Raw genomic sequence first — 27,809 nt, 5'->3', positions numbered from 1 at the left:
GGGCAGCTAGTCCAAACTTTACCTGCAAAGCTTGAGAACTTGAAACAAAGGGAGAAACTGAGGCACTGCTTGCAGGAAACCCCAGTCATACTCCACGGACAGGCTTCCACCTCAGCATCCCTCACCTCTCAGCACCAGCACTATTCAAGTAGCACCAGTCGGGGGCACTTTGCCCTCATCCTGTCACTCTCAAAGGTCAATGATGTTCATCTTTGCTGCTTATGCGGGGGCATGTCAGCCTCAGACTGTCAGGGTCTCTCCTCTCTAGATCCAGCTGTCTTTGTGTTCCTGTATGTAGTGCACCTGTCCAGTTTATTTAGTCCCCACACCCAAAGCCCCTCTGAGTGTCCCTTATCCCAGCCAAGTCTCTACTCCTGTATATCTTTAGAACAGTGGTCACCAACCTTTCGGACCTCACGGGACACTAGTAGTGGTCCATGAACCACCGGTTGGCGACTGCTGCTTTAGAATGTTCAGCAGAAGCTTCAGTCATGTTTGTTTTTGCGCTATCAGGGAGTTCCATTCCTTGAGCACATAACTCTTTTAAGTGCCATACTTTGTGGACCTCAAAGAGGGAGTTTATTTTTTTATATTTTATAACTTGGATATGGAATGGTGCTCCTGGTTTTACCAGCACACTTGACACTTCCCAGTGATATAGTGCAAATATGACCTGGATATTATCCTGAAGTTATCAAATCATCCTTTACTGCCCACCCACAGAGAAGGGGCTGGTCCTCTTCTAGCCCCAGTTGGGCACACCAGGGGACTCCATTGTAGTAAACCAGTTGACTCTCCTGGATAGCATTTGATCTAGGGCCCTAAAACTGAAGGCAAGGGGCCTGGCCCCTATGGCGCAGTGGTTGAGCATCGATCTATAAATCAGGAGGTTCTGGTTCAATTCCTGGTCAGGGCACATGCCTAGGTTGTGGGCTCAATCCCCAGTGGGAGTCGTGTAGGAAGCAGCTGATCAATGAATGATTCTCTCTCATCATTGATGTTTCTATCCCTCTCTCCTTCTCCCTACCTCTCTGAAATCAATAAAAATATATTTTAAAAAAACAACAAAAACAAACCTGAAGGCAAAGGGGCTGAGAATGGCCCTGCACAGTATCAATTGTGACTCTGCAGCAGATTTTATCTCTACTTTAAAATGGGAGTGACCAACAGTTGCCCTGGGTAACTGCCAAGGTGAGTAGTGTAAAAGCAAGCAGTTCCAGCAACAGAGCAGAGAAAGAAAAGGGTGCTTTCTTTTACTGGTGTCTCTTCCTCCTGGAACCATGCCAGACTTCCACTGCCTATTCAAAGGTGACACTTGCTAATGCAGAGCAATTTTTCATCCCCGAAATGTGAATCTCAGGGAAGATTTCTGTCTAGGATACCACTTGGCGCATAATGGAGACCACAAAAAGGTGGCAAAAAGTGTAGGCAGTGTCTGTCACCCCCTCCACTCTGAAGCTTGTTCAAAACCCAGCATGTGGATGAGTGGAAGGAGAATCAGGTGCCATTGATTTTTTTCCTCTGGCCTGACGGCCCCTTCCCAATCCCAGTGGTACATCCACCATGAAGGAAAGTTATCCAGAAGCTGTATCATCTAGCTGAGAACATAAGCTGCCCCTCTTAAGAGACTAAGGGCTCAAACCTTAATATGTTGCCAGGATGGAGAAGTAAAGAGAGGGTAGCAATCCAATTCAACTGAGAAATTTAGGGGATGGAAGGTAAACAGGGGAGATGATCTGAACAGAATGAAGGCTCTAACTTGTCCGTCCAGCCTCCACTACTCTCCCAAGGGCCCGCCCTTCCCAGATATGCAGAACTCACACGTGCCCTTTGCAAAGAAGCTCTGTGTATTGGGTACAACAGCTCTGGGGTCTCAATATAAATAATATACAAAACCCAACAGCTCAATGCCTTACATTAACAAAAATACTAAAAACTCATTAAAAATGGAGCCTGAGGGAAGAGCCCCAACCATTACTGGTGCTAGCCCAGGAAGGGGAATTGAGAATTCAGAGAAAAGGGTGGGGCCACATCCAGTCACAAGCAGCTCCTCCAGATGGCTCAGTAGCGTCCAAATATGTTGGTACTGGGCTGTGGCTGGGTATCTGTGAAAAACCAGAGAGGGTCAGGGGTGGGATGCCAAGCAGGGTTGTAGATATGCATGGGAAGAGCTACTCAGGTGCCAAGGGAAGGGATGGAATATAATGCTTGCCCCCACAATATGGGCTATTAGAAGCAACGGCCTCAGCTACTTGCCCCTCCCCGCCCCCAATTTATTTCATGGGACTCTCCTGGGAAGGAAGGCAGGCTTACTGGAGAGCTGTTGTTGGAGCTGCCGGACCAAGGCTGCTGTTTGTTGCTGTTGCTGGGTCTGCTGAAGCCCCTGGCGCTGGAACTGAGGTGGAAATTGGAAGTGGAAAACTGAACTCAAACCCTCTACTCGGAATCTTCTACATCCTTCTCTATCCCCATCTCCCCATCCCTTTTTAGTGTGCCATGCCTTGCCTCCTCCTTCTACCACATGGCACACTGTCCCCAACCTGGTTCACTGGCTGCATGCCCAACCTGGGCAGCTGTCCCTGAGCCTGGGGCTGGAGTCCAATAGCTACCTGGGGCTGGGACTGGGGCTGGGGCTGGGGCTGGGGAGGAGCCGCTGCCTGTTGCTGCTGCTGCTGCTGCTGCTGTTGCTGCTGCTGGTGTGCTTGTTGTTGCTGCTGCTGTTGCTGCTGCTGTTGCTGCTGCTGTTGCTATGAGAACATAAGAGATATTGCTAAGGAGAGCAAGCAGCTGAGCCCAGGCATGGAGGGATAGGGACAGGGGAAGAAGCAGCAGGGAGGAAAGTGGGTTCAGTGCCCTCCTTCCTCAGAGAGCTGCAGAGAAAGATACCCAATCTAGAGTCCTCAGCAGACAACCCCCAACTCTCTCCCAATAGGACCCCCACAAAACCAAAGTGGGTATAAGGGGAAACTAACTCCTTAAGATCCTACCACATGCCAGTCACTCTGCCAGGCACTTTCTATGTACTGCCTCAGTCAGTCTTGATAACAACGAGGAGGAGCCTGGGCCTCTCCTCCTCCTTGGGTTCCCAAGTCCCCTATGAACTCCCTGGGCCTTACCCGTAGGATTTGTTGCTGCTGCTGCTGCTGCCGGATGTGGTACTGTTGCTGCTGTTGTTGTTGCTGCTGCTGCTGCTGCTGTTGCTGCTGCTGTTGCTGCTGCTGCTGCTGCTGCTGTTGCTGCGGTGGCTGCTGCTGCTGTTGTTCAGGCAGGATGGCAGCTGATCGGACAGCAGCCTGGACACCCTGAGTACTCAGTGGTGTCAGAGTACCTATCATGGGTGTTTGCTGCAGTGTCTGGTGTGAAAACCTACAAAGAGAGGTCCAGAGATCAAGGCATGGGGCAGGGAGAGAGGTGAAAGAGAAGCCCCAGGTCCTGACCCAAAAGACACTTCAGTCATTTCATTCGTTCCTCCTGTCACTTAACAGAAGAGCCATTTGGGTCCTGGCAGCTTTCTAAGTAGGGGAGTGAGGGGTAAAGACAATACCCCATCTCAGTGTCTCATAAACTTCATGGCTAGAAATTTTTCAATTCTGCTTTAGCTATTTTTTCTCTTATAAAAGTGGAAAAAAAATCTTAGCATAGGATAGGCATTTTGTTAACACTTCGTGAGGTTTTTGTTGTTGGTGGTAATCCCCAATAACATTTCACGGGCTTAAAGACAATTGAGTCCTACTGCTCCTTCCACTTTCCTTACCCCAATCTGTACATCACTGCACCAGGTTACTGACCAGGCCCCCTGTCTCAAGTCTTCTCGCACCGTCTCTATGCATCATATCCACGCATTCCATATTAATCTCTAGACATGTCCAACTCGTCATGTCACTTTCCAGGTCCATAGAGCTCTTTCTGGAATTGTGTCTCAGTTCTGCACTGAGCAGTCAAGGCCCTCTTCAACCTGCCCACTCCTAGCCTACCCCTTACTTCCCCAACACCAATTTTACCTCCATCCAAGTTCTTCTCCTACCTGTCCTCAGTCACTCTCCTCATTTGGCTCCCATGTCTGTTCATGCTATGCCCTCTATTTGGAATCCCCTTCCTTCTCCTCTTCTCCACAAATCCAAATCATATCCATCCTCCAACGCAAGTCCAACCTCCTTCGTGACACTTCCTCTGACGACTCAGGCCCACAATGACAGTACCATGCACCTTTTCTGGATTCCCATTTTACTTCACAGCACACAATGGCACATCTGGCTATGATTTTCCTCAGAGTGTTCTCTAAATGTTCTTCTGGGTAAGTCTCATCTCCTCAACTAGAGTAACAATTCTTTGTGGTGAGGGACTTCATAGTTTTTTAAAAATAACTTTCCTTCTCCCAACCAGTCCTAGTACAGTGCTGGCCACACAGTGAGCAGTTACTACTTCTCAGTAAAGGACTTCCGCTGGTCTATCCTTCAGTGTTCTAAACCTAAGCTATAGACCCTCAGGACACAATTACAATGTATTAACGTAGGCCTGACTAATGTTCAGAATAGTGAGAGGATATATTCATTAGTCCATTCCAGAGTTAAGACTGTTCTAATACTGGCTTTATGCCAACTTATTATGCAGTGCATCAATGAACCCTAGACTTGCCCTTACTGTAGTCATATAAGTCATTTTCCTTCTCTGGGCCTCAAAGAAATATAGAGGAAGCAGGTGTGAGACTACTGGTTGCCAGGGTCCCTTCCAGCTCTGGCATTTTGTAGCAATAGGTTATGTGGCCAGATAAGTGTTCTTGCCACCTCCAGAAGGTCTGATTAGTCCCATCACCCCAGGCACGTTTTTCCAAATCAAAGGTGCCTCTGTACCTCAGTGCCTTTAAAACCCCAACTCTCTTGGGTACCTTTGAGTGGAAGTTAGCCCATGTCCGTAGGTAGGGGCCTGCTGGTGCACATAGCCACTGGGCCGCTGTTGCAGGTGGCGAGTGGGATCTACAAGAGTAGGATTGGTAGAAGGGTGGGTGCTCTGATAAGGCTGGCTGGAGTAGCTGGGGGGTACCATGGTACCTGCGGGGCCTGTGTGTTGCTGCAATCCCACATGAGAAACATAAGGAGTATATCCCTGGATGAAATGAGGAGAGAGTCAGGACCAAGAGCGTGCAGAGCAACTTGCCTCAAGCTCCCTAATTCTCACCATCTTGTGCCCTTACCTGGGAGGTCTGCAAACCGTAGGAAGAACTAGTAGTCATTTGGTGGACAGATGACTGGCCCAACATCCCCTGACTCTGCTAAAAGGGAAAAAGGGGACAAATTTAAACTCAGAAAACACTTTCCACCATCTCGCTAACTGTATTTCCCACTCTGCATGTCCCTGTGAAGAGCCCAAGTGTCTCCTCAGTCCTGTGACCCTTAAATGCCCCTCTCCCTGGGGGCCCTCCCTATTGCCCCTCTCACTATCTTTGCCTGGAGCTGTTGGCGAAGGCGCTGTCCTTGGGGCACTGCAGGCTGCTGCTGTCGGTACACGGAAGTCTTGTAAGAGGGTTCCAGTCCCATGACACCACTCATGGTTGTGGGCAGCACTCCAGGGTAAGGTGGTCGAGCAGGCAGCTTCTGCATTGGTAACCGCACAGGGCGGTATGGGTCCACACGAGGGCCACCTGGAAATGGGAGCAGGCTGACCTCTCAAGGCTCCTTGTCCCTCCATCCCCAGCTAGGTGTCCTGGTTACTCATAGCTCCTTGGACGAGGGGCATCATCCCTGAGGCAGGAGGAATCCAGGTAAGTCTCTCATTCCTGGGGTGGCACTAACCTGCAGGTAGTGGCTGGTTTTGGGTGTAGAGGCCTATGGGGCCCTGCCTGTAGCTAACGTGGGTTATGGAACCAGGGTTAGTATGGTGCAGGAGGTCTGGAGGCACTGTCACGCCATAGGGGCCACTCCGTCCTGAGCCCATTCCAAAGTCCTATGTGAATGGTAGAAGAGGAAGGTGAGGGGTGGGGGTGAAGTGGGCTAGGAGGGGTGATGGGGAGTTGGATCTACATGGTTATTATAATTCCAAAGGCACCCCTGCCCCACATGCCCCCACCCCTCCCACAAACCAGAAACTGGAAGAACCATGGAGACAGGTTGTGGAAGCATCACAGGGATGGCACTAACCTCTGTCTTTGCAGCTGGCTGGCTTCGTTTCTTGCCTTTGGTGGACTTCTTCTTGCGTTCCTCAGTACTGGCTGGAGCAGCTCCAGGTTTGTCAGTTTTGGGGGGCTCTGGAGCCTTTTTCTCAGGCTCTAGCAGAGTGGGAGCAGGGGGCTCCTCATCTTCTGGTGGCAGCGGCAGTGGCTCCAGGTAATACGCCCGGGGCCGGGGCCTCAGGTGTGTGTGGTAGAGCAGCAAGCGCTGCTGTTCCTCGCCTCGAGCCACTCTCCGGTCCACCCGGACTGTTCCAAACCAGCCCCAAGACAGTGGCGCTGACGGCTTCAAGCCCTCAAAAAGATCCCAGGGAGAGAGCTTTTGTTTGGTGGAAACCTGTAGACCCTGCTCCAGAAAATGAGAAACAATAAGTGGCTAAGGCTTGTAAAACAGAAGCCAGACCTTAAGGACTTATAGGAAAGGGGGAAATATCTTCAGGAAATAAAAGAAAAAAAAGTAATGGGCAGATTCAGGAGAGATGGTCAGATGAAGACAGATGGGTATGGACACACAAACATGCACAAGGGAGACAGAGTTAAGAGGAGAGAAGGCGATGGGTGTATGGAGCAGAGAGAGAGAGCTAGACACTGAAATTCAGAGGAAGACAGAGATAGAAACAAAGAGAAAAGGCAGCGAGAGACTAAAGACAGGCAGAGAGGGAAAGAGAGAAAAACAGGAAGAGAGAGGTAGGCAGAGGGAGACAAAGAGACAGGTGGAGAGAGACAGAGACACTGAGGAAAGGGGACAGAGACAGATGGGACAGGAAAAGACATGAGAATGTATACGTGAATGGGTTGGACTCTGATTTCAAACTCTAGATCCTCTTCTTCCTCTCCCTCTCTACTATACACATAGATTATAGTTACTCAACAAATACTACAACTAACAGAGAGAGGGGAAAGAAAATTGTGCAGAGATGAGTGAGTGGAGGGAGAAAAATGCAGGGATGAAGGTATCAGATATGGGCTGTCAGCCAGATAGATGGGTGGGGTGCAGGCAGGGTTGGAGGAGGGCAGGAGGTAGGTGGGGCAGAGGAAAGAGGAAAGTGAAGTGCTGAGAAATGGGTGGTATGTTAAAAGGTGGGTAGGAATGGTGAACGGTGGGTACGGGTGAATGAAGAAACCAAGGAAAGAGGTTGAGACTCCCAAGATGGGGAGAAGAAATGCAAGTAAAGTTAGTGATGAGCTCAATATTGCAGAAGCGACTTTCACTGCAGAGTCTGATGGACGCAGTAGCCTGATGAGCCTTTGTAGATACAAGGTTAATGCAGGAAAGGCTCTTGTCCAAAGGGGGAAAAGGCAGGGGGTAGAGAATGCGGAGCAGAAAGACAAAGAAACATGCCTCCTTCTTGAAGATGGAATCAAAGCCAGTAATCTTGTTGCCCTTGGTGTCAATAAGGGAGCCCTGTGGCTCACAGGTGATGACATCTCGGGTTTGCTTGGGCAGTGGCAACAGCTGGCGAACCTTTTCCAGACTGTCTGACTGGCGCTCCCCCAACTCTTTCTGCAGGCACAATAAGAGGAGACAAGAGTTCAAGAATACAAAAACATGGGGATGGAAAATCATGGGACAACACAGAACCTTGCATGAAAACACTCAGTCAATCCTTGCTATACAAATAACAAAGAAAAAGCAACTGTGAAAGGAAATGGTGGGGGTCTCTGGCCAGAGCAAAGTCCCAGAGGCTGGAAAGCCACTGCAAGGTCAGGGGACAGGGAGCTAAGAAGATTGCTGTTCCCCAAGCCTCGCCCTTGCCTCTTCTGCTCACCTGCAGCTTCTTCACCAGGTTCATGTAGGCACGTTTGTTTTCCTCCATGCTGCCTTGAGAGATGCTGGACATGTCTGCAGCCAGGGTCCCATTGATGAGCACACTCAGCATGTCCAATACAGTAGTGAAGAGCTCGCTATGACAGGAAGCCAGGGAGAAAACCAGAGAAGAGGTGAAAATAAAGGACTGGGGGATGGATGCAAGCAGAGAATGGTGCTTAAGATGTCACCCCAGGGGCATCAAAAACAGGTGGGGAACCCAAGGCCTCTGAGTCCACTGAATGGGCCACACGGATCACAGGGGGCTGTGTACCTGGTGTGAGGGAAGGGGGACCCTCTTGGGCACAAAACGCAGGGAGGGGTGGGGTGCTTTACTTGTTGGACTGCATGTCGACAGTGCCGCTGATGATGATCTCCAGGAGGAGCACTGCCCACTCAGTGGTTTGCTGGGTGCTACGCTGCACAGTGTCAAACATGCCACCCACCTGCCAAGACCATAATAGGTCAGTCAGATGGCTCAGGGTGAAGTTCAGCATTTAAGGAAAGTTTGGATCAGAACCTGGGTTGGGTGGACTAGGGACACCTGAGGTCAGTATTCCAGTTGTATCTATTACTTGTTACATGAACTCAGGGCAATGACTTAAAAATTGACATCTCTGGGCCTTGGCTTCCTTACTTATTAAATGACAGGAGTTGGACTAAGGGATGTCCAGGATTCTATCCAACATTCCAAAATGAGCTTCTAAATCTTCTAGGGTCTGGCCAGAATCTAGGATAACTGAGGCAGTGTCCCTGCTAGGATTCAGTGTCCTTAACCACTTTCAGGGCCTGCGTCCTTTAGGAGAGCTGGATGAATGCTTGAAGACCCAGAACAGTCTGGGCCCGCCATCATCCCCTTTATCCTCCTTGGGCTAGGGCTTCTTCGCTTTGCAATTCTAGCCCCAACCCCTCCCTTCTTCTTCTTCCCAGCTCCCCTTCTCACCAGGTTGAGCCGCAGTTTGAGGGCCTCATGCATTAGCTGCTTTGGTTTGCAATCATCTAAGTACTGGTCATCTCGCCAATTATTAACAATCTAAAACAGAAACACGTGTAACACACAGCTCAGGGATCCCCTCATTTCCATTCCAAAGCACCCACAGTGTTCATAGAAAGTAGTGAAGGTTCCGAGTACACAGTGGCCTCTTGGGCACATCCTTCTCTGCCCTCCTTCCAGGCTCCATGACCCAGAGACCTGTACCTGGTGCACCTGGCTGTAGAGAGAGGTAAGGAGTCCCTCACGCTGCTCATCCTGCCCTTTCAGACATGTCAGTACCAGGGATAAGAAGGGCTGCTGGCTCAACAGAGACATGCTAGAGATGAGAGGAAAGGAAAAGAAAAAGAATAGGACCATGGGCTGGAGATCTGGAAGCTTCCAACTTCATTCTCCCAAGCCCCACACCCTATACTATCTTAAGATCTAGCTGCTTGCTCAATGTGGCCCATGCTTACCCTCTGATTTTCCACTTTTCCATGTTTTTTTTTCTCACCCCTCTGCCCTAACTTTTCTTCACTGGGCTGCTTCCTCTCCTTTCTACCTCTTGATCCTGTCCCCCCTTCCAGCTGCTTTACCTCTTCTGCTTTTGTCGATCACGTTCTTTGCGGGAAGATGAACCCAGGTGCTGGCCCTTCTCCAATTCTTCCCCAGCAGCCTTTAACACATGCCCCTGGACTGAGGTGGGCAGTTTAGCAATGAGGGGGGCCACGAGCCAGACACCAGAGCGCTCTAGAGAGCTGGAGGACAGATGGAGTCCACAGGGTTACAGAGGAGCCAGGCAAGGTTGGTAGAATCCATCCTCTCCTCTCCTCTCCTGATGGACATGCCTGACATCTATCTCCACGTGGTTGAAATAATTTACATTGCCATCAGAGAAACTTATGAGGGAATGGGTACTAACACACGTCTACCCAACCTGAGCACAGGCTTGGTCTTGTTGCTGCTGGGCATGTTGCTTGCAGTGTTTCCAGAAGATGACCCTGTCTCTGCTGATTGTTGAAAAACCTCAATTGTGGCCTTGGCAATGTTCTCTAAGAGGGAGTTCATCTCCTGGGGAAAAGGAAAGGCACAGGGATGCTAAATGGGAAGCTGGGGTGAAGGAAAAGAGATGTAGATGAGGGCAGATGAAGTTATCTATGGAGGTTAATGGGAGGGAAGGGACACCAGTCTGCTGGAAGTCATACCCTCCAGTCCCTGCAGATTTTTCCAATTCCCCAGTCTTCTCCTTTGCATACCTCCTTACAGTAGTGACCACAGAAACAACCTCCACAACTACCACTGCCAACCCTTCCCACAACTCAGAGTCCCAACACTTCCAACCCAGCTCCTTTATCATTGGCTCTACATATCTGCCATCTTCCCATCCTCTCTTATCTCAAGAACCCCAGGGTAGGTTCTTGAGATAAGAGAGGATGGGAAGATGGCAGATATGTAGAGCCAATGTTCTTCTATGGTGGGCCACCTCCCTGACACTCGGAGCTAGAAATGAGCATGGGAAAGAGAGGGCCAGGGCACCACTCACATTGTTTGGGGTCTGCTTGATCATGAGCTGCAGCTCCAAGGAAGACTGGCGCATGGTCCACTGGTCCAAGTTCTGTAATAGAGATCCCACCCCAAGCTAGTCATCTTCATGTCACCCACAACCACTCATCACTCTGAGGCCAGTTCCTGATTTCTCACAACCTTGAACCACACTTTGAAAGGGAGCTCTATGGCCCCAGCTTTAGGAAAGATTACACCTAAATAATTCAAAATGGTTGAAAAATCTAACCTTTTAAAAAAGTGGTTCAGGCCCTAACCGGTTTGGCTCAGTGGATAGAGTGTCGGCCTGCGGACTGAGGGGTCCCAGGTTCGATTCCGGTCAAGGGCATGTACCTTGGTTGCGGGCACATCCCCAGTAGGGGGTGTGCAAGAGGCAGCTTATCAATGTTTCTCTCTCATCGATGTTTCTAACTCTCTATCCCTCTCCCTTCCTCTCTGTACAAAATCAATAAAATATATTAAAAAAATAATAATAAAAAAAATAAAAAAGTGGTTCAGGAAAGATTTCACATCTTTCCCCAGGTTCCTGTTTCAGGGCCTCACATTCTTTTTTAAAATATATTTTTATTTTACTTATTTATTTTTAAATATATTTTTATGGGTTTTAGAGAGGAAGAGAGAGGGAGAGATAGAAACATCAATGATGAGAGAGACTGGTGATCGAGCCTGCAACCTGGGCATGTGCCCTGAATGGGAATCGAACTGTCGACCTCCTGGTTCATAAGTCAATACTCAACCACTGAGCCACGCCAGCTGGGCGGGCCTCACATTCTTTAGCACAAGGAAGTTCTGCTTAACTCTTTACCTAAATCCTTGATGTTAAAGTTGAAGCCTGCTTCTCCTGTTTCAAACCAGCTGCTCAAAGTCCTTTACAGACCCCAAGGCTATACTGCTAGCTAATCTCTCTTTGGCATTATCTCCTCTGGACTTTAGAGACCTCATTCCTTTAGCTTCTCCTTAATGGCTTTATTTGTCCACCCTCCAGTCACCTGAATGTCTGAAGCTGCGTGGTTAAGCAAAAAGGGCACAGGCATATCTGAGTTCACATACTGACTCTTAGCTTACTAGCTGTGTGACCTTTAGCAAGTTACTTAACCTCTTCAAGCCTCAGTTTCCTTACCAGTCGAACAGAGATACTCATACCTACTTCATAGAGTCGTAAAGATTAAATGAGAAAATACACATAGTGTGCTGAGCACAGTAGCTGGCATGAAACAGACATTCTAGTGTAGTAGCTACTGAGTAGTATTACCATTCATTACTGAGCCATGGCCAAAGTGCCAAAAACACAAAGCCAAAAAGTAGGTCTCCCAGATGCCAACCTCCCCACCCCCGATAAGCTAAGTCCCACTGCATCCAGATAGCTGTGCCCTTAACCAACAGTTTATTCTAGACCATTTTGGCTTTACTTCTAAACCCATGCTGGAGCTGTTTCTCTCACTCACATCCTTGTCTGTCTTCCTGCTTAGCTCCTCATCTCTTTTTCTCTCAAGGTTCCCATGGTTTGACCCCAGGCTTGGACTCCATTGCTTTCTACAAGACCCCCAATTCCTTGGCCTACCTGGAGAATACGCTTAATGCGCTGCCGCTGGGGGTTCTCCCCGTCCTCATTGTCCAGCAGTCGATGTGGGTAGCAGATGAGCTGCATGAGGCGCTGAGCCTGGGCACTACTCAACACTGGGTCTTGTAGGTCATTGCTGTCCTCACATAGCGATTTAAGGCAACGTTCTCCTACCCATTCCTAAGGAGGCTGATTATCAGGAGACTGGGGCAACCAGAAAGGGGGGTCACGAATAAGGGGGATAGGGTGGGAGTTGGTGAGGGACACAATGTATAGTAGAGAGGTGGCGTGATCATGGCTGGAAACAGGACTATATTATAGAAAAGCATTTAGGAGGTGTGGGGGGAAGGTGAGACTGACCTGTTGGCAGATGCTGCGCAGCACGTACTTGGCATAGACATCCAGACTGGCTGTCTCCACAGAGATGTTTCGGCCACCCTGCCTCCGACCGCCAGTACCACCTCCTCCCTCCTCCTCTGGAAGTTCTTCTGTTCCTCCTGTCACAGTGAAGCCTGAACCCTTCAGTTCCGCATCCCCTGTGGTCCACAGGCGGGAGATAGGAGGGGTGAGATCCAAATTCTGTGTGGAGACCCACCCCAGACCCACAGAGGCAGCAACTCCCCAAGTCCTGCCCTATGGAACAGAAATATACTTCCCTCCCTCCTCTCTTCGCTAAAGGTCAGGGAGACCACCTTCAGGAGAGAAACTGTCCTTTGTAGTTTAGCTGGCACTCCACCCTATACACACTTCTGGCACCACTACCTTCCTACCCCCATACCAAGTACAAACACAGCCTTGAGAACAGCAAACACAGCTCCATCCACGATGCGGTTCTGGGAGGCAGCCAGCAGGTGGCGGTCACAGGAGGAGCGGATTCCTACAGTAGGCTTGTCTGGGGAGGGAGCTGAAGTCAGGGTAAGCAAAAGTAGAAACTGTGGGGTGGGGTAGCCACACTTTCTACTGCAGGCTGGCTCAGATCAGGACCACTTACTTCCATCTGACTGGCAAGGATTGAGTTGAGGTGTCTTGAAAAGGTGGAGAAGGATGCGGCAGGTAAGCCGGGCCCCTGGCTCAGAGTCCTGTTCACTGCAAGCTACAGAAAGGAAGACAAAGCAGATCGAACAGAAGGAAAGCAGATTGTATATAGGTTTGTGGAGGAGGGATGGTAAAAGGGGAGATGAGGTCAGGCAAAAGGAAGAAAAAAAAAACAAGATAATGCTGAAGAAGAGGTGGAGCAGCCAACTGTTTTGCTGTATGAGAGGAGTTCCTCAAAGGGTCACAAAATGGACAGATCAGGGCTGCAAATGCAGGGTTATAAAGAGGCTCCCCAGCCTGGGACACACCACAGGACTGGCCTCTGGGGATGCCAGGGAGCCCGACACTGAACACTGAGAGTATACCCATAGAGTATGTATTGAAATTTGGGATCTAGAAATTCTAGGGGTTCTGGATTGGTAGTTTACCTGCATTAAGGAGTGAAGGGATGGCAGCACAGCGAATCAGATCCTCTAGGAGCAAACACTGGCGAGCAATGAGGATGGCGACAAAAGTAGCCAGGGAGTCATGAAAAGACAGGTCACTGACCTGGAGAAAAAGCAGACAGACATTAAGACTCAGAGGGGAGACAGGGTGCCAAATCAAACTCAAAATGGTATGCCTCGACTGTACAAAACTCTGTACCCGCCCAGCTGGTGTGGCTCAGAGGTTGAGTGTAGACCTATGAACCAGGAGGTCACGGTTCGATTCCCGGTCAGGGCACATGCCCAGGTTGTGGCTTGATCCCCAGTGTGGGGTGTTTAGGAGGCAGCCAAAAAATGATTCTTTCTCATCATTGATGCGTCTCTCTTTCTCCCTCTCCCTTCTTCTCTGACATCAATAAAAAGATATTTTAAAAAAACTCTGTCCCTGATTACTTGATTACTGAGAGTAGACTCCTGCCCTGGTAAGTGGCCCAGGCCCCAGCGGGACCCCACCCAAGTCTCACATCTACATTGCAGAGGAGGTCGTTGAAACCGCAAGTGCCATTGTTTGAGGAGCAGCACAAGGCCTTAAGTACTCCCAGCCATTCTGCACTCAGTGACTTGCAATAGCCGGTCAGCTCTGCACACAGGATTGCGATGTCATTCACCCTGGGGAAAAGTACAAATGCCCTCAGGAAAAACCTTGTTCCATAAAACCTCAGATCCATTAACTTTTCATTTCCACTCCGGCAATAACCAAGATTGCAGTACCTCCCGAGCATCTCATCCCTCCCAATATGGGGCCGGAGCGCAGTGCCCATTCCTCACTCAATACGCCCCATACCTATCGGGATCATGGTGCCCCACACAGACGTGCATAAGGGCATTGCAGACAAAGCTGTAGCGGTTAGCAGGGTTCTCACTAAGACTCTTGCCTAGCCCTGTGTAGGTGAAGGTGTGAGCAGCAGGGTTCTCCAGAGTGTCAATCATGAACTCAGGTGCCCAGCGCATATTGGATTCTGATGGCTCCACGTTGCAATAGATTGTGTTCTTCACCTTGGAGCAGAAGTCGCTGCAGGGGTAGGGGAAAGCAGATAGAAGTGTTGAAGGTCTGGTGAGGCAGAGGGATGATCAGGAAGGGGGAGGAAAGAAAAAGAGGAGAAAGTGAGAGACCAGGAACCTTGGGACAGGAAAAAGGGAGATGGGACAAAGCAAGTGAGGCAAGAACCTAGTTAGAAGAAAGCACAGGGGCCTCTGAAGGCAGGGGGAGGAGTGTGGGCCCCACAGAGATGGGCTGGAGCTAATGCCAACAAGGAAGGAGGACCACTCTCAGAAACTAAGAACACATGGAGGGCACAGTCCCCAAACAACCCTGCAGAGGCGGCAGGGTCCTGGGCTGTGCTCTGCTCCTGAGATGGGCGACAATGGGAAGGATAAAGGATGAGGTTCCATTCTCTATCCCTTACCTCTCACCTCTCTTACCTGAAAAGCTCCCCAAATTTGATCTTTAAATGGCTACACGAGGTGTACAGATCATAGAGATAAGCAAGGATACAGCGTTCTGCAGAGGAGCCATCTGACCGGTTCATCCCATGTTTCACTACGCCACACAGCCTGTCACGAGAAAGGAAGGTCAAGAGGGTCAGCAGATAAGTGTGCAGGGGCTGGGACACAAAGGTCCCTGGACACAGATTAAAGTCTCTTGGCAATACTCACCCCACCCCATATGAATGGCATGCACGTCCACGGTGAGAGCCCCACTGGTGTTCATGGGAGCCCTCCGTGCTTCGGTAATTCCGAAGCCCTGCTTACCCCTCAAAGACCTGTGCCATCTGGTCCTGGTTGAGGATGAGGCAGGCATGATAGTGCCGCAGGACAGCCACGATGCACAGACATAGGCTGGTAGTGTAGCTGCCCACGAGGTCAGAGGATTTGAGAAGCAACTCGGCCTCGACTACACTCAGCTCATTCAGTAGCTAGCAGAGTTAAGTAGGGTGAGAAACGAGAACAGGCCCACATATTATACAAAATCCCACACTTTCTTAGAAGAAACCGGCAAAGCCAGGCCCCAGCCCCTTCCTGCTGGAGCCGCCTCAGTCTACAAGGGCCCTGCTGCTATATGCCACAGTTCTTTATTCTATTAACATCAGCCACATCAACGATCTAATCAGTCCCCAGGATAGAATTCTATGAACTCCACGGTGGGAGGACAGTCTATACCCGATGCTCTAATCTGTGTCTTGGGCCTCCCCAGGGAGCACTTGAGTCTCTATTCCTGCCATCTTAGCTCATGTTCCACGCCCCCTATGCTAATCTTTCTGCCCCTGCAAATAGCCTGGGACTCTGACTTGAGCTTCTACTCCTATCCTTATGACCCTATACAGTACAAACTCCTTCCTCCACCCTTATCTCCCCAACTTCCCCACCTGAATAGCAAAGTCGATGAGGCCACTGATGCTGAGTGAATATTCCATGAGGTCGAAGATGAACTGCACATGCTGCACCAGAGGCAAGTGGTATGACATGCCAAGGGCAAAGCTCGTGATCTGCTCCAGAACATTCCGGGAGACCTGATAAGGGCAGTGGGAGTGAGATAGGAGTGGAGAGAGGTGGAGGGAAGCAGGAAAGGATGGCGGTGGAAGGGGATGAGACTGGGAGGTTTACCCTGCTCAGGAGGGAAAGAAGATGAGGAAAGGAAAACAGGATGGAAGACCAGAGTGTGGGAAGGGGGCTGGACCTAGGCCCACACCTGAGCTGTGACCTGGTGTTGGTCATAATGTGAAAGGTGCTGGAACTTAGAAAAAATATCTTCAGCAGTGGGGAAGGCTTCAGGCCGATTGCGCCGCCGCTTCTGTCCATCCTCCCCACCTAAGGGGACAGTTGAAAGAGATCAGTCAGGACAGGGAAGATAAATGAGTTGACTAGGGGTGGGGTGAGGAATGGAGGGAAAGGCTATGGATGCGTGGGAGGGAGGGAACGAAGAAGGGGAGGGAGGGAAGAGGGCAGATGGGAAGGGAGGGTCAAGGAAGGGGTGGGGGAGGGATGAAAGGGACAGTGAAGCAAAGGTTGCAAGGACCACAAACTATGTGGACCTTAGAGGAATAAATACAGGGAGGTGCTAGGTTGAGGGAGGGAAGGGAGAGGGAGGGAGGGCAGTATGGGGCTTACTGTGAGGTACCTAAGAATGTCAGGTCTCCAGGATTCAGAGGCACAATAGGAGCAAGCTGGTCTGCAGAGGGGGGGAATGAGGGGGGAAGTTTCAAAAGGACTAGAGCTCTCAGGAGACTCCAAGAGACAGGACATTGGGACATGACTGGGAATGCCCTATGCTGGGGAAGGGAAGACTGACTAGGGCATTCTTTGGGGGGAGATTGGTTAAGGAGCTTCACACCCACCAGTTTCTGCTGTCCCCTTGCGGTTCAGAACCTTCAGGATATCCTTGGTAATTTTCTTGATGGCATGGCGGGCATCATCTCGCTGCTTTCCCACCCCAAACAGTACGACCAACCGCTGGTTGCACTCATGGCTGCATGACTCCTCCTGCATCCCAGCAGCACCATCAGACTCCTGCACGAATCTCTTTCCCTCCACTTAAAAGCATGCGCCATGCCCCTCAGCAGCCCAGTGCTCAAACCCTTCCCAGCACGCTGCACCCTCCAGAACAGCTCCAACCCCTCCGCTGGTCCTGGGACAGAAACCTGGGCTCAAAATAGATGGTCACAGGGTATTGGGGAAGAGTACCTGGGGGATCGGAAAGTGTGTGGCATACTGCACATGCCTCGGCTGGTCATAAAGAACCCCGAGAGTTCCTTCCATCTTCTCCTTGGGTAGTGGCTTCACCTCCTTCTCAACATCTGCTTTCTCGGGCGATGGACTGCCCTTCCCCTCACAGGGCATCGTCGGGGAGAACAACTAAGAGAAAGGCAAAAGGGCATAATGCTTAGAACAGGGGTGGGGAACGTCTGGCCTGCAAAATCATTTGTTCTGGCCCTGCTAAGGCAACTGCAGGTGGGATTCGAAATTCAATAAATCTAGGAGCTTTTTTCATAGCAACATAAATTTGTATTAAGTGAATTATATTAAGCGAATTATATTAAGCAAATTATATTAAGCGAATGGTATTATAAATATCCAAATGGCCCTTGGCAGAAAAAAAAGTTCCCCACCCCTGGTTTAGAGGAACAAAAGGGGATGGAAGGGCATAAAGAAATTCCCAAAAGAGGCATCATGGGAGGCCCTGAAGAGGTGGGTTCTTCCACACTAGCCTCTAACTTACTGAGAAATCAGGCTTCTCCATATCCTCAAAGAGTACACTGGAACTAGGGTCGATGTCCATAGACTCCGAGAGCCCTGGATCCTGAGGGCACAGAACATAAGCGGAGTTGTTTTAGCCCCAGGGAGCTGCTCCCCACCATCTAGAAAAGTTGACACGGGAGTTGGAGACAGGAAACCATACAGGGAAAAGCACAGGATCTAGATTCAGGCCTTGATTATTCATTTAACCACTATGGGCTTCAGTTAAGAACAAAATAAATAGCCCTGGCCAGGTGGTTCAGTTGTGTGAGCGTCGTCCAGTGCACGGAAGGGAATCAGGTTCAATTCCCAGTCAGGGCACACACCCAGGTTACAGGTTCAATCCTGGGTCAGGTGTGTATGGAGGGAGGCAAGTGATGGATGTTTCTCACATTAATGTTTTTCTCTTTCTTTCTCTCTCTCTCCCCCCTTCTCTCCCAAAATAATAAAAGCAGCCCAGCCACAGTGCCTCAGTGGTTGAGTGTCGACCCACAAACCAAGAGGTCACCAGTTCGATTCCTGGTCAGGGCACATGACTGGGTTGTGGCTGATCCCCAGTAGGAGGCATGCAGGAAGCACCTGATCTATGTTTCTCATTCTATCCTCTCCCTAAACTCAATAACATATTAAAATAAAATAAATAAAAACATATTCTTTTTTTTTTTAATATATTTTATTGATATTTCACAGAGAGGAAGGGAGAGAGATAGAGAGCTAGAAACATCGATGAGAGAGAAACATCGATCAGCTGCCTCCCGCACACCTCCCACCAGGGATGTGCCCGCAACCAAGGTACATGCCCTTGACCGGAATCGAACCCGGGACCCTTCAGTCCGCAGGCCGACGCTCTATCCACTGAGCCAAACCGGTTTCGGCTAAAAACATATTCTTAAAAAAAAGAAAAAATAGCCCAGCCGGTATGGTACAGTGGTTGAGCATCAACCTATAAACCAGGAGGTCAGGGTTTGATTCTCGGTCAGGGCACAAGCCCAGGTTTTAGGCTCGATCCCCAGTGGGGGTGTGCAGGAGGCAGCCAATAGATGGTTCTCTCTCATCATTGATATTTCTCTCCCTCTCTCCCCCTCTCCCTTCCTCTTTCTGAAATCAATAAAAACATATTTAAAAATTAAACAAACAAACAAGTAAATAAGTAAAATAGGATTAAGATGACCTCACAAGGCAGTTGTTAAGATCACATGAAAAAGAATGATGCGAGCCCGGCTGCAGTGGCTCAGTGATTGAGCGCTGACCTAGGAACCAGGAGGTCACAGTTCAATTCCCGGTCAGGGTGTATGCCCATGTTGCAGGCTCGATCCCCAATCAGGCAGAAGGCAGCTGATCAATGATTCTCTCTTATCACTGACTAGAGGCCCTGTGCACGAAATTTGTGCATGGGGGAGGGGGGTGTCCCTCAGCCCAGCCTGCACCCTCTTCAATCTGGGACATCCCTCTCACAATCCAGGACTGCTGGCTCCCAACTGCTCACCTGCCTGCCTTCCTGATTGCCTCTAACCGCTTCTGCCTGCCAGCCTGATCACCCCCTAACCACTCCCCTGCCAGCCTGTTTGCCCCTAACTGCCCTCCCCTGCAGGCCTGGTCCCCCCGAACTGCCCTCCCCTGCAGGCCTGGTCCCCCCCAACTGCTCTCCCCTGCAGGCCTGGGTCCCTCCCAACTGCCTTTCCCTGCAGGCCCAGTCGCCCCCAACTTCCCTCCTCTGCCGGCTTGGTCACCCCTAACTGCCCTCCCCTGCAGGCTTGATCGCCCCCAACTGCCCTCCCTTGCAGGCCTGGTCCCTCCCAACTGCCCTCCCTTGATGGCCATCTGTGGTGGCCATCTTGTGTCCACATGGGGGCAGGATCTTTGACCACATAGGGGCAGCCATCTTGTGTGTTGGAGTGATGGTCAATCTGCATATTACTCTTTTATTAGATAGGATCGAGGCCTGGTGCACGGGTGGGGGCCAGCTGGTTTGCCCTGAAGGGTGTCCTGGATCAGGGTGGGGGTTCCCTTGGGGCGTGAGGCAGCCTGAGTGAGGGGCCTGTGGTGGTTTGCGGGCCGGCCACGCCCCCTGGTGACCCAAGCAGAGGTCCTGGTATCTGGGGTTTATTTATCCTCTACAATTGCAACTTTGTAGCCTGGAGCGGAGCCAAGCCTTCTGCTTGCTCCGTGGCGGCAGCCATTTCTGTTGGGGTTTATGTATCTTCTATAATTGAAACTTTGTAGCCTTAAGCGGAGGCCTGGGCCGGCCAGGGTGTGTGGAAAGCTTGGCTTCCTCCATCGCCATGGGCAACCCTAGCCTCCTGCTCTTTCCAGCTCTGTGGCTGCCGCATTTCTGTTTGGGTTTATGTATCTCCTATCATTGAAACTTTGTAGCCTTGAGTGGAGGCCTAGGCTGGCAAGGGCAGGCGGAAAGCTTAGCTTCCTCCATTGCCAGGGAAACCAAAGCCTCCCTCCTGCTCTCTGTGGCCAGAGCGGAGTGATGGTTAATTTGCGTATTACTCTTTTATTATATAGGATGTTTCTATCTCCCTTTCCCTTCCTCTCTGAAATCATTAAAGATATATATATTTTTAAAAAAAGAATGATACAAGAGTGCCTTGTAAACCAAGAAGCACTAAGCAAATACTACCATCATAATTAGGTATCATTATTAGGTAAGGGTCTCTCAGAGGACTCTGAGAGCCAGGAAGATGGGAACATAGGAAGAAACTAACCAGCGCTAGGGAAAACTCACTTACCTCCAGCTTGCTACTGCACTCAGCCTCCTTGCGCTCTGGGTCATCAGCAGGGTCATCAAAGGGAGAGGGAGGCCGAGGACCAGGTGCTCCAAAGGCAAGGTCCCCTCGGGAGATGAGGGTGCAAGTATATATGTTGTGGGAGAAAACATCGTGTCGAATCAGTTCACAGAACAGCAGTACCAAGTTAAAGAATTCCACCCGCTCACTCTCACTTCGGGGGTCCGCTACAGGGGAGGGAATGAGAAAAGATGAGTTAGGAGAAGCACAAAAGAGATGGGGGGAAAAAGAGAGAGGGGGACAGAAAGAGGGATACACCTCAGGCACACTCCTCCTAGAGTGCCTGAGGTACGCAAAAAGAGGAACAATCCAAAACAAAATAAAACTACAGAGGGACAAAGTATCCTTGGTTATCCCACCTCCTGCCCCACACACCATCTCATGAAGGAATATAGCATCTTTGCTGCTAAGTACATGTGACAATGCTTCGATTGTTTGTGCTGGTTTTTATTTTTCTCTTTATTTCTCTACTCTGTTAAACCATAAAATGATCAAAGACTAGAATTATGTCCAAAATTCATTCAGCATAGAGCCCAAGACAGAAAAATATACCAGAAGGTGATTAATTATGCTTTCTGATGACAGTAACGGGTAACTAAGTCTAGGCCGAGGTAACCAGAGGGTGGCAGGGGTCCATACTCAGCATGGGAGCCTGTGTATCCAGAAACTGCAGGAGGACATCCTGGAAAATGGGAGCACTAGGAGCAGAAAGGGAGCCAGAGGCAATGGAACCTTTCTCATCTGCAGCTTCTGATTCTCCACAACGCTGTAAGATGAAAGAACAAACTGCAGGATTGGTTTTTACCTGTTTTCTTCTCTCCTTCCTCCAGGTGTAATCCTGGAACTACCACCTATTTTGTCTCCACCCCAAACTTTTCAATTCCATTCCCCCTTTGACCTCCATTTTCTTTACTTCCTCCCAACTGAAGTCTTGATCGCTTCTCTGACATCAATCCTCTTGCCTTTCTATTTTTGCCTCATGTCCTCGACTTTCCCCCCTAGGTTCTCTACTTCTTTCTTCTCACAGCTTCAACTATGGTCCCACTACCAGCTCCATCTGTCTCCAACCCCAGTTGCCACTGCCCCACTGGCCAACCACTTTCTTTTCTCTCTGCTCCCTAACCTCAGCTTCAATCTCTGCCTGTCTCTTCTCCAGGAGCTTGGCTACCACCATAGCACGATGCCGACCAGAACGTTTGCAGCTGACAGCCCATTCACACAGTAGTGATACCACAGCATCATCATCTGAGGAGATCTGGAGACCACAGGAAGACAGGAGTGAGTAAGGTAGAGCTGGGGACAAAGAACCCAGTTCTGATTTCTTAAACACTGGGCCCCATCTTAAAACATCCCAGGCCCAGTAATATCATCTCTTCAGACATCCCGTTTTCATGCCTCACCAGGCCTTCCCCTCATACTGTTGCTCTTGCAAAGTTTTTTGTTCCTTCGGTTCCCCTTCTTGCTTACCTCATGCCCATCCTTGCTAGGCCCCAATCCAAAGATTCGGTTACAAAGGGAGTCAAGAGAGTTGCTGAAGTCAGAGCGCTCAAAACTATGGCTGTCCAGCACTTCCAAAGTATGGAGCACCCGTCCAATGGTGAAGCCTAAGGAGGAAAAGTGGCAAAGGGGATTTACCTCCCTATGAAGTCCAACTCTCAGACCTCTGTCCTTACCAATCCCCATCCTTTCCTCAAACATCCTTCTTACTATCCATCATCTGGCACTCACCTGCAGTAGCTTCCTGGCACTTATCAAAAGACCAGCGAACCTCAACTGCCTGTCCACGCTCCTTGATCTGCTGTTCAATCTCTCGCAATTTTGCACGGACCTGTAATATACATCAACGACTTTAAGGATATACCAAGGCATACAAAAGGCCAGGGCTCCAGGCTAAAAGAATAGTGCCAGAGGACTCTAAGTCACTATTGTTGAAAGAATAATTGAGCCTCACCCCCTAATCTGGGGGTACTAGGCAACTAGTTGGTCCGACTTACCTGCTGAGTGAAGGCACTGTTGCCCTCTGGCATGGGCAGATTGGAGGGGGCAATAGGCAGGTGGTCAAGTGGTGAGCCAGTCTTAATTCGGCTATCAGTCAGCGAGTAGTGCCAAACCAGAGCACTAGGACAACACAGGAGGATCGTCTGCCAGATAGGAACCACTATGTCAAACTCAGTTACCATGGCTACCTCTCTAGAATCCCATTATAAGACCCAATCCTTAGAGTTCCAACCTAAAGTATTCTAAGTCCCTGGAGTGGCATCACTCAATCCCTGAGCCCCTCCCCTCATCCACTCTTCTAACTGAAAAGGAACTAACAGTCCATGAATGAGAAGCAATAATCTCTAAGCAAGTACTCAGTGCCGAGTCCCACTTCCAATTCAGAATCACCCCCCATTCTCCAGGACAGGCACCCAACCAACTCCTCTCAGGATGCCTCTTAACACTTCCTTGGGGCCACCCAGTACTTACCTGAAGGATACAGCTGAGGCCAAAAACAAGGGGCCGGTGCTGAGGGCACATAAGCAGGTCACTAAAGGGTATAGAGGGTGTGCTGCTAGTTGGGGGCTGAGGAGCAGGGGTGGTGGGCAGTGTGCTTGTCGACTGAGTAGACATAACATGAGCCGAGTGACTGCTCATGCCATCCAGTTGCAGGGCCAGTCTTCGGGTACAGAAGTAGGCAAGGCGGCGGGAGAGGTATGCGGACTGAACGAATTCCCCAGAGTACTGTGAAGACACAAAGAGCAAAATCCCAAGTTCTCTCCAAGTGACTCTGCTGTCACATCTTATTCCTCCTCTAACCCTCCCGAGACCCGCCCCCCCCAAATCCTAGACCTTACTCGAAGCAGCAGGGGCAGCAGCAGTTTAAGCAATTCATCTTCTCCAGGGCGGATTTTCTCAAAACACTCAAGTACCCATGTCAGGAACTCATGCCTGTCCAGCATTCCATCCTATGGGTACCAGGGGAAAGGATTAGTTAAGCCCAGGGATTATTAGAGATGAGGCAGATAAAATCAATGACAGGATGAAGAGAACCACAACTGGGGCAAGGTGGCAGGCAGATTCCGTTCTCTACGGGCAGAGTGCGAGATCAGGCTCAATACAATGTCCCACAGGACATGCCCTACCTGAAACATGAACATGGCCAGCTTCTCGTTGTAATCCCACTGCCGTATTGCCAACTCTACATCATGGGGCAAGGGCCCTATAGTGGAACCACAGCCCCCACTGCCTGCAGGCCCAGGCCGGTAATATTCAGCCATCTTTTGCAGCTGCTCCCATAAGTACTTGGTGATGATCTGAGTCCATTCTAAGGGAAATATGGAAAGGGGCTATTTTATACTGTCCCTCTGCTTAGAACATCTTCTGTTCCCCACCCCCCCACCACCCCACCCCTTAGCCATGGTTTTGCTTTCTGCCTTTTCAGTTACCTGCAGTCAACTGTGGTCTGAAAATAAATAAATTTTCCCAACCATCAATATCATCTGTTCCTGATAGCCAACCATCAACACTGTCATTCATGGCTCTGTGATCCAGGATCACCCAAAGCAGATGATCCTCTTTCTGATATATGATCCTCTTTTTGATACATCGTCAGGTCAATAATAGCCTAATGCTACATTACAATGCATACATCATTCACCTCATTTCATCTCATTACGTAGGCATTATCATCTCACATTATCACAAGAAGTTTGAATGCAATAAGATGTTTTGAGAGATACCACATTCACAAAACTTTTATTATAGTATATTATCATAATTGTTCTGCTTTTATTTACTGTTGTTAATCTCTTACTGTGCCTAATTTATAAAGTAAATTTTACCATAGGTATGTATGAGGAAAAAAACAGCAGATATTGGGTTCGTCACTATCCGTGGTTTCAAGCATCCACTGGGGGGTCTTGAAATGTATCCTCCTCAGATAAGGGGGACTACTGTACTTCTAAACCCTATTCATCCACTTTGGTTCTAGTCAAACGCTACCTTCCTAAAGCCTTCCCAGGTGTCCCCCAAAGAAAGTAATCTTTCACCTAGCAAGGCTCAGTGGATAGAGTGTAGACCTGCAGACTGAAGATCCCAGGTTTGATTCTGGTCAAGGGCACATGCCCGGGTTGTGGGCTCGATCCCCAGTAGGGGTGTGCAGGAGGCAGCCGATAAATGCTTCTCTCTCATCATTGATGTTTTTACCTCTCTCTCCCTCTCTCTTCCTCTCTGAAATAAATAAAAAATATTTTTTTTAAAAAAAGAAAGTAATCTTTCTGTCCACTGAAGTCTCAAAGAAGCTTCTGCCTCCCTTTTTGACACCTTATATATTTAATTATGTGATTCGTACATCTGCCTTGGCATACCTACTAGACTATAAGCATCCTAAGGGCAGGGATTAGGTACTGGTCATCCTTATAGCCTAACACAGTGGTCGGCAAACTGCGGCTCGCGAGCCGCAGTTTGTTGCTCTGTTGACTAATGTGTTTGCTGACCACTGGCCTAGCACATGTACATAGTAAACACTCAAGACACTGGATGTTTACTAATTGAGAGAAAGCAACATACAAGCACAAGCAAGGAATACAGATAAGAAGAATAATTGAAGCGATCAGTGGTGGGACCCCTGGCATTAGGAGTTACTCACCCATGAAGGGGTCAATGATATTTCTCTTCTTAACCTTGGTCTCATTGATTGCTGCATAGTAGGCACAGGTCATTTTAATGAGCCAGGCGGCCCTCATCACAGGCACTGTGTATTTTGCTAAATATCCAAACACTTCGTCCTTCTTACCGAAAATAGGGACCTGGATGGACATCGCAAATAGTGAGACCTCTATTGCCACCATGAGCTTGCGGTCATATAGCTTAATCTGGGGATAGGAATGTACTTGGTACCCATGATCCCCCTCCTTGGCCTGAAGAACAGGAAACAGTATCTCACCTTCTTGGCTAGTTGTGTGAGTGGCTTGGTGCCAGCCAGGTCAGTGAACCAGGTGTTAATGGCACTCTGGGATCTTGGAGTCACCAGCCAGAAGTTGTCCTTCTGGTTCACTTGGGGCTTCCTGCGACCAGTGTCAGGGAGGGTGTTACAACGTAACTTCTCTGCAATAATGCTGCTGAAGTTGGAACTGATCTGAGGAAAGAAAACTATACCTCAGGGTGGAAAGAAAGGGTGGAGAGGTGGTGGTGCCTTTGATGGGCAAATGCCAATGTGGTAGCATTAGGTTATGAAGGAAAACTTGGCCACTTAAGGTCGACCCTTTAGGTCTTCCCAACCCACGGCCTTTGCTCTTTCTCAGATTCTTCCAGCCTTTTCCTTCAGCCTGGCAGGATTTTCTCACCTTGGAAGGATTGAAGTTTACATTCTTGGCACTGCCATGTTCATCCCCAGAGACAGCAGGCTGGTTATTGAAACCTTGTTTTACATTCAAGGCCGTCAGTTCATCCTGAGACAGGAAAATGGCATTTTAGTATTTTTCCTTGGGGGTGGCGGTGGTGGGAGAGGAGGGCAGGAAAAGAGGGGGAAAAGGGGACGACAAGGTAGGAGGAGGATTCTAAGTAGCACAGATTGCTGTTTAGAGCTAGGCCCTGATGTTCATTTGGACCCCACCCTCACCCCCCCCACACACACACAGTCATTCAGGCTCCCCATCACCCAGATCTCACTCAACATCACTCTTTCCTCAAAAGCTGGCTAGCAGCCATGGCTCACCAAGCTGCCTCAGACAACTTTCAGAGGGGTGTGTAGAGGGGGGACCGCCTCGAGCGTGGCCCCTCCACCGTTCCCTAGTCACGCTCAGGAACCGCCCCCCTGCCCTCCAGGTCCCACTCTCCTGCACCCACTTTACTCTTCCCCCTTCCGGGAGTTGGGCTCCCATCAGACCGCCGTGCCCCCCCTTTCCCAAACCCTAGGTGCTTCCTCCAGTGCTGAGCGCTGGCCCCTGGCCCCGCGAAAGCCCCGGTTTGTGAACGCGCACCTCCTTCTGTTTGGGATCTTGAGGGTACACATCAGGAGGCCCCAGCCGCGGCCGCTTCAGGGACCGGTGTTCGTAGCTCAAGATCCCGAAGGCCGCCATTTTGCCCAGCCCCTAGCGCCGGAGGCGCCAGCCGGGCCGGCTCCGGGGCGAGCGGGCGGGGCGGGGGGGGAGGGAGCCGCAGTGGGGCGGCGGTGGCGAGGACGGCGGCCGAGAGACAACGGGGGGCAGGTTAGAAACTCTCGATCATAGCCGGAAACTTCCGAGGGGAGCCGAGGGACGCCGGAAACCGTCGGACAATACCGACCTCAGCGGGGCGGGGCCGGGCCGGCTTGGGGCGGAGCTCCGCTCCCGGAGCGTTCCGGCCTGAGATCATTTCACTGGGGCAGCGGCTGCGGAAGGTCTCGGAGCCGAGCGAGGGGTGGGGATGCGAACCTGAGAGAAGGGGAGCAGCCGCGCTGTGGATCTCTGACAGGCGCTGGCTTCCGGGCGCCTCGCTCAGTTTTGGGCCTAGAATGGGTGCTCGATAGTATTTGCATTGGATTAGGAACTATGCCTTTTACAAATGACTCTTCGTTTCCGCGTCAGAAAAATGGGTGTACTAATATCGCCTTCAAAGGACCTATGTATGCTAAGAAAGCACTCATTAAACCCCTGAAAGGCCGGTTCTAATCCCTTAAAGTCTTTATGGTCTAGCACTGAGATTATTAACCTTTTTGATTCACAACCCCTTTGATGCTGATGGAAGCTGTGGCCCTTATTCCAGTAAAATGAACATGGAGACATACAAAACGTTAGTTACTTTACAGGGAGATTCTTGTACCCCCTGAAGCTCATGGATGCATCCCCTAAGTGTCCATGAATTTCAGGATAATAACCCCTGCTCTAGCGAAAGAGGCACCTACTAAGTGTCAGATGCTTTTTAGATATTATCTCCTTTAATCCGCACACAGCTGCATGAGTTAGGGATTGCTGTCTTCATTTTGTGGACGAGGAGGCTGATTTTCAGAGTGGAAGTTCACACGTCCTATATTATACAGTTACTGAGTAACAGCTGAGACTAGGATTTCTTTCTTGACTCAAGCCAATATTCTTTCGATGGTGGTATTGCCTTTTAGAGAAAAGTACTATAATAAAAGCAACAAATTACAATACATAAAAATAAAACTAGCATATAACAAGTGAAAATAATAAAATGCTATTGAATCACAGTGGGGAGACAAACTAATTATTT

The 27,809-nt window shown here is 49.8% G+C and overlaps 1 protein-coding gene across 13 annotated transcripts; it reads right to left on the bottom strand.

Annotated features, from left to right (window-relative positions):
* Positions 1 to 1,825: 1,825 nt before the first annotated feature.
* MED12 (mediator complex subunit 12) lies at positions 1,826 to 26,718 on the bottom strand. Of its 13 annotated transcripts, none has more exons than XM_080652391.1 (46): positions 26,579 to 26,718; positions 25,943 to 26,047; positions 25,543 to 25,734; positions 25,246 to 25,405; positions 23,741 to 23,922; positions 23,453 to 23,563; positions 23,085 to 23,339; positions 22,610 to 22,756; positions 22,344 to 22,443; positions 22,083 to 22,219; positions 21,739 to 21,870; positions 21,255 to 21,381; positions 20,559 to 20,782; positions 17,804 to 17,884; positions 17,269 to 17,439; positions 16,923 to 17,067; positions 16,706 to 16,756; positions 16,277 to 16,395; positions 15,954 to 16,097; positions 15,340 to 15,503; positions 15,010 to 15,141; positions 14,372 to 14,599; positions 14,052 to 14,196; positions 13,531 to 13,651; positions 13,059 to 13,160; positions 12,846 to 12,971; positions 12,428 to 12,603; positions 12,068 to 12,247; positions 10,487 to 10,558; positions 9,881 to 10,014; positions 9,540 to 9,701; positions 9,169 to 9,280; positions 8,914 to 9,003; positions 8,307 to 8,416; positions 7,933 to 8,068; positions 7,506 to 7,667; positions 6,135 to 6,509; positions 5,790 to 5,940; positions 5,436 to 5,638; positions 5,192 to 5,269; positions 5,049 to 5,103; positions 4,886 to 4,973; positions 3,117 to 3,366; positions 2,610 to 2,747; positions 2,314 to 2,395; positions 1,826 to 2,105 (listed from the first exon to the last, which is right to left on the bottom strand). In XM_080652391.1, the coding sequence occupies exons 1-46, from the start codon at positions 26,675 to 26,677 to the stop codon at positions 2,062 to 2,064; spliced, it is 6,498 nt and encodes a 2,165-aa protein (XP_080508517.1). In that variant the 5' UTR covers positions 26,678 to 26,718; the 3' UTR covers positions 1,826 to 2,061. The 13 variants fall into 13 exon arrangements, 10 of the variants coding, with proteins under 10 accessions (XP_080508517.1, XP_080508518.1, XP_080508510.1 ...); XM_080652392.1 differs by having other exon boundaries at positions 5,445 to 5,638; XM_080652384.1 differs by having other exon boundaries at positions 4,886 to 5,103.
* Between the last annotated feature and the right edge of the window lie 1,091 nt (positions 26,719 to 27,809).

Source organism: Plecotus auritus (assembly GCF_963455305.1).
Source record: "Plecotus auritus genome assembly, chromosome: X".
Classification (NCBI taxonomy): domain Eukaryota; kingdom Metazoa; phylum Chordata; class Mammalia; order Chiroptera; family Vespertilionidae; genus Plecotus; species Plecotus auritus.
Note: the sequence above shows the minus strand (reverse complement) of the source record. Positions and strands in the feature narration are given on the sequence as shown.

Excerpts from the sequence above, each read along its gene's own strand:
- MED12 (XM_080652384.1), bottom strand. The coding sequence starts at position 26,677 with ATGGCGGCCTTCGGGATCTTGAGCTACGAACACCGGTCCCTGAAGCGG. Across the intron at positions 23,923-25,245 it reads TATCATTGACCCCTTCATGG|AATGGACTCAGATCATCACC; the intron begins GTGAGTAACTCC and ends TATTTCCCTTAG. Across the intron at positions 10,015-10,486 it reads TCAAGCAGACCCCAAACAAT|GAGATGAACTCCCTCTTAGA; the intron begins GTGAGTGGTGCC and ends CCTTTTCCCCAG.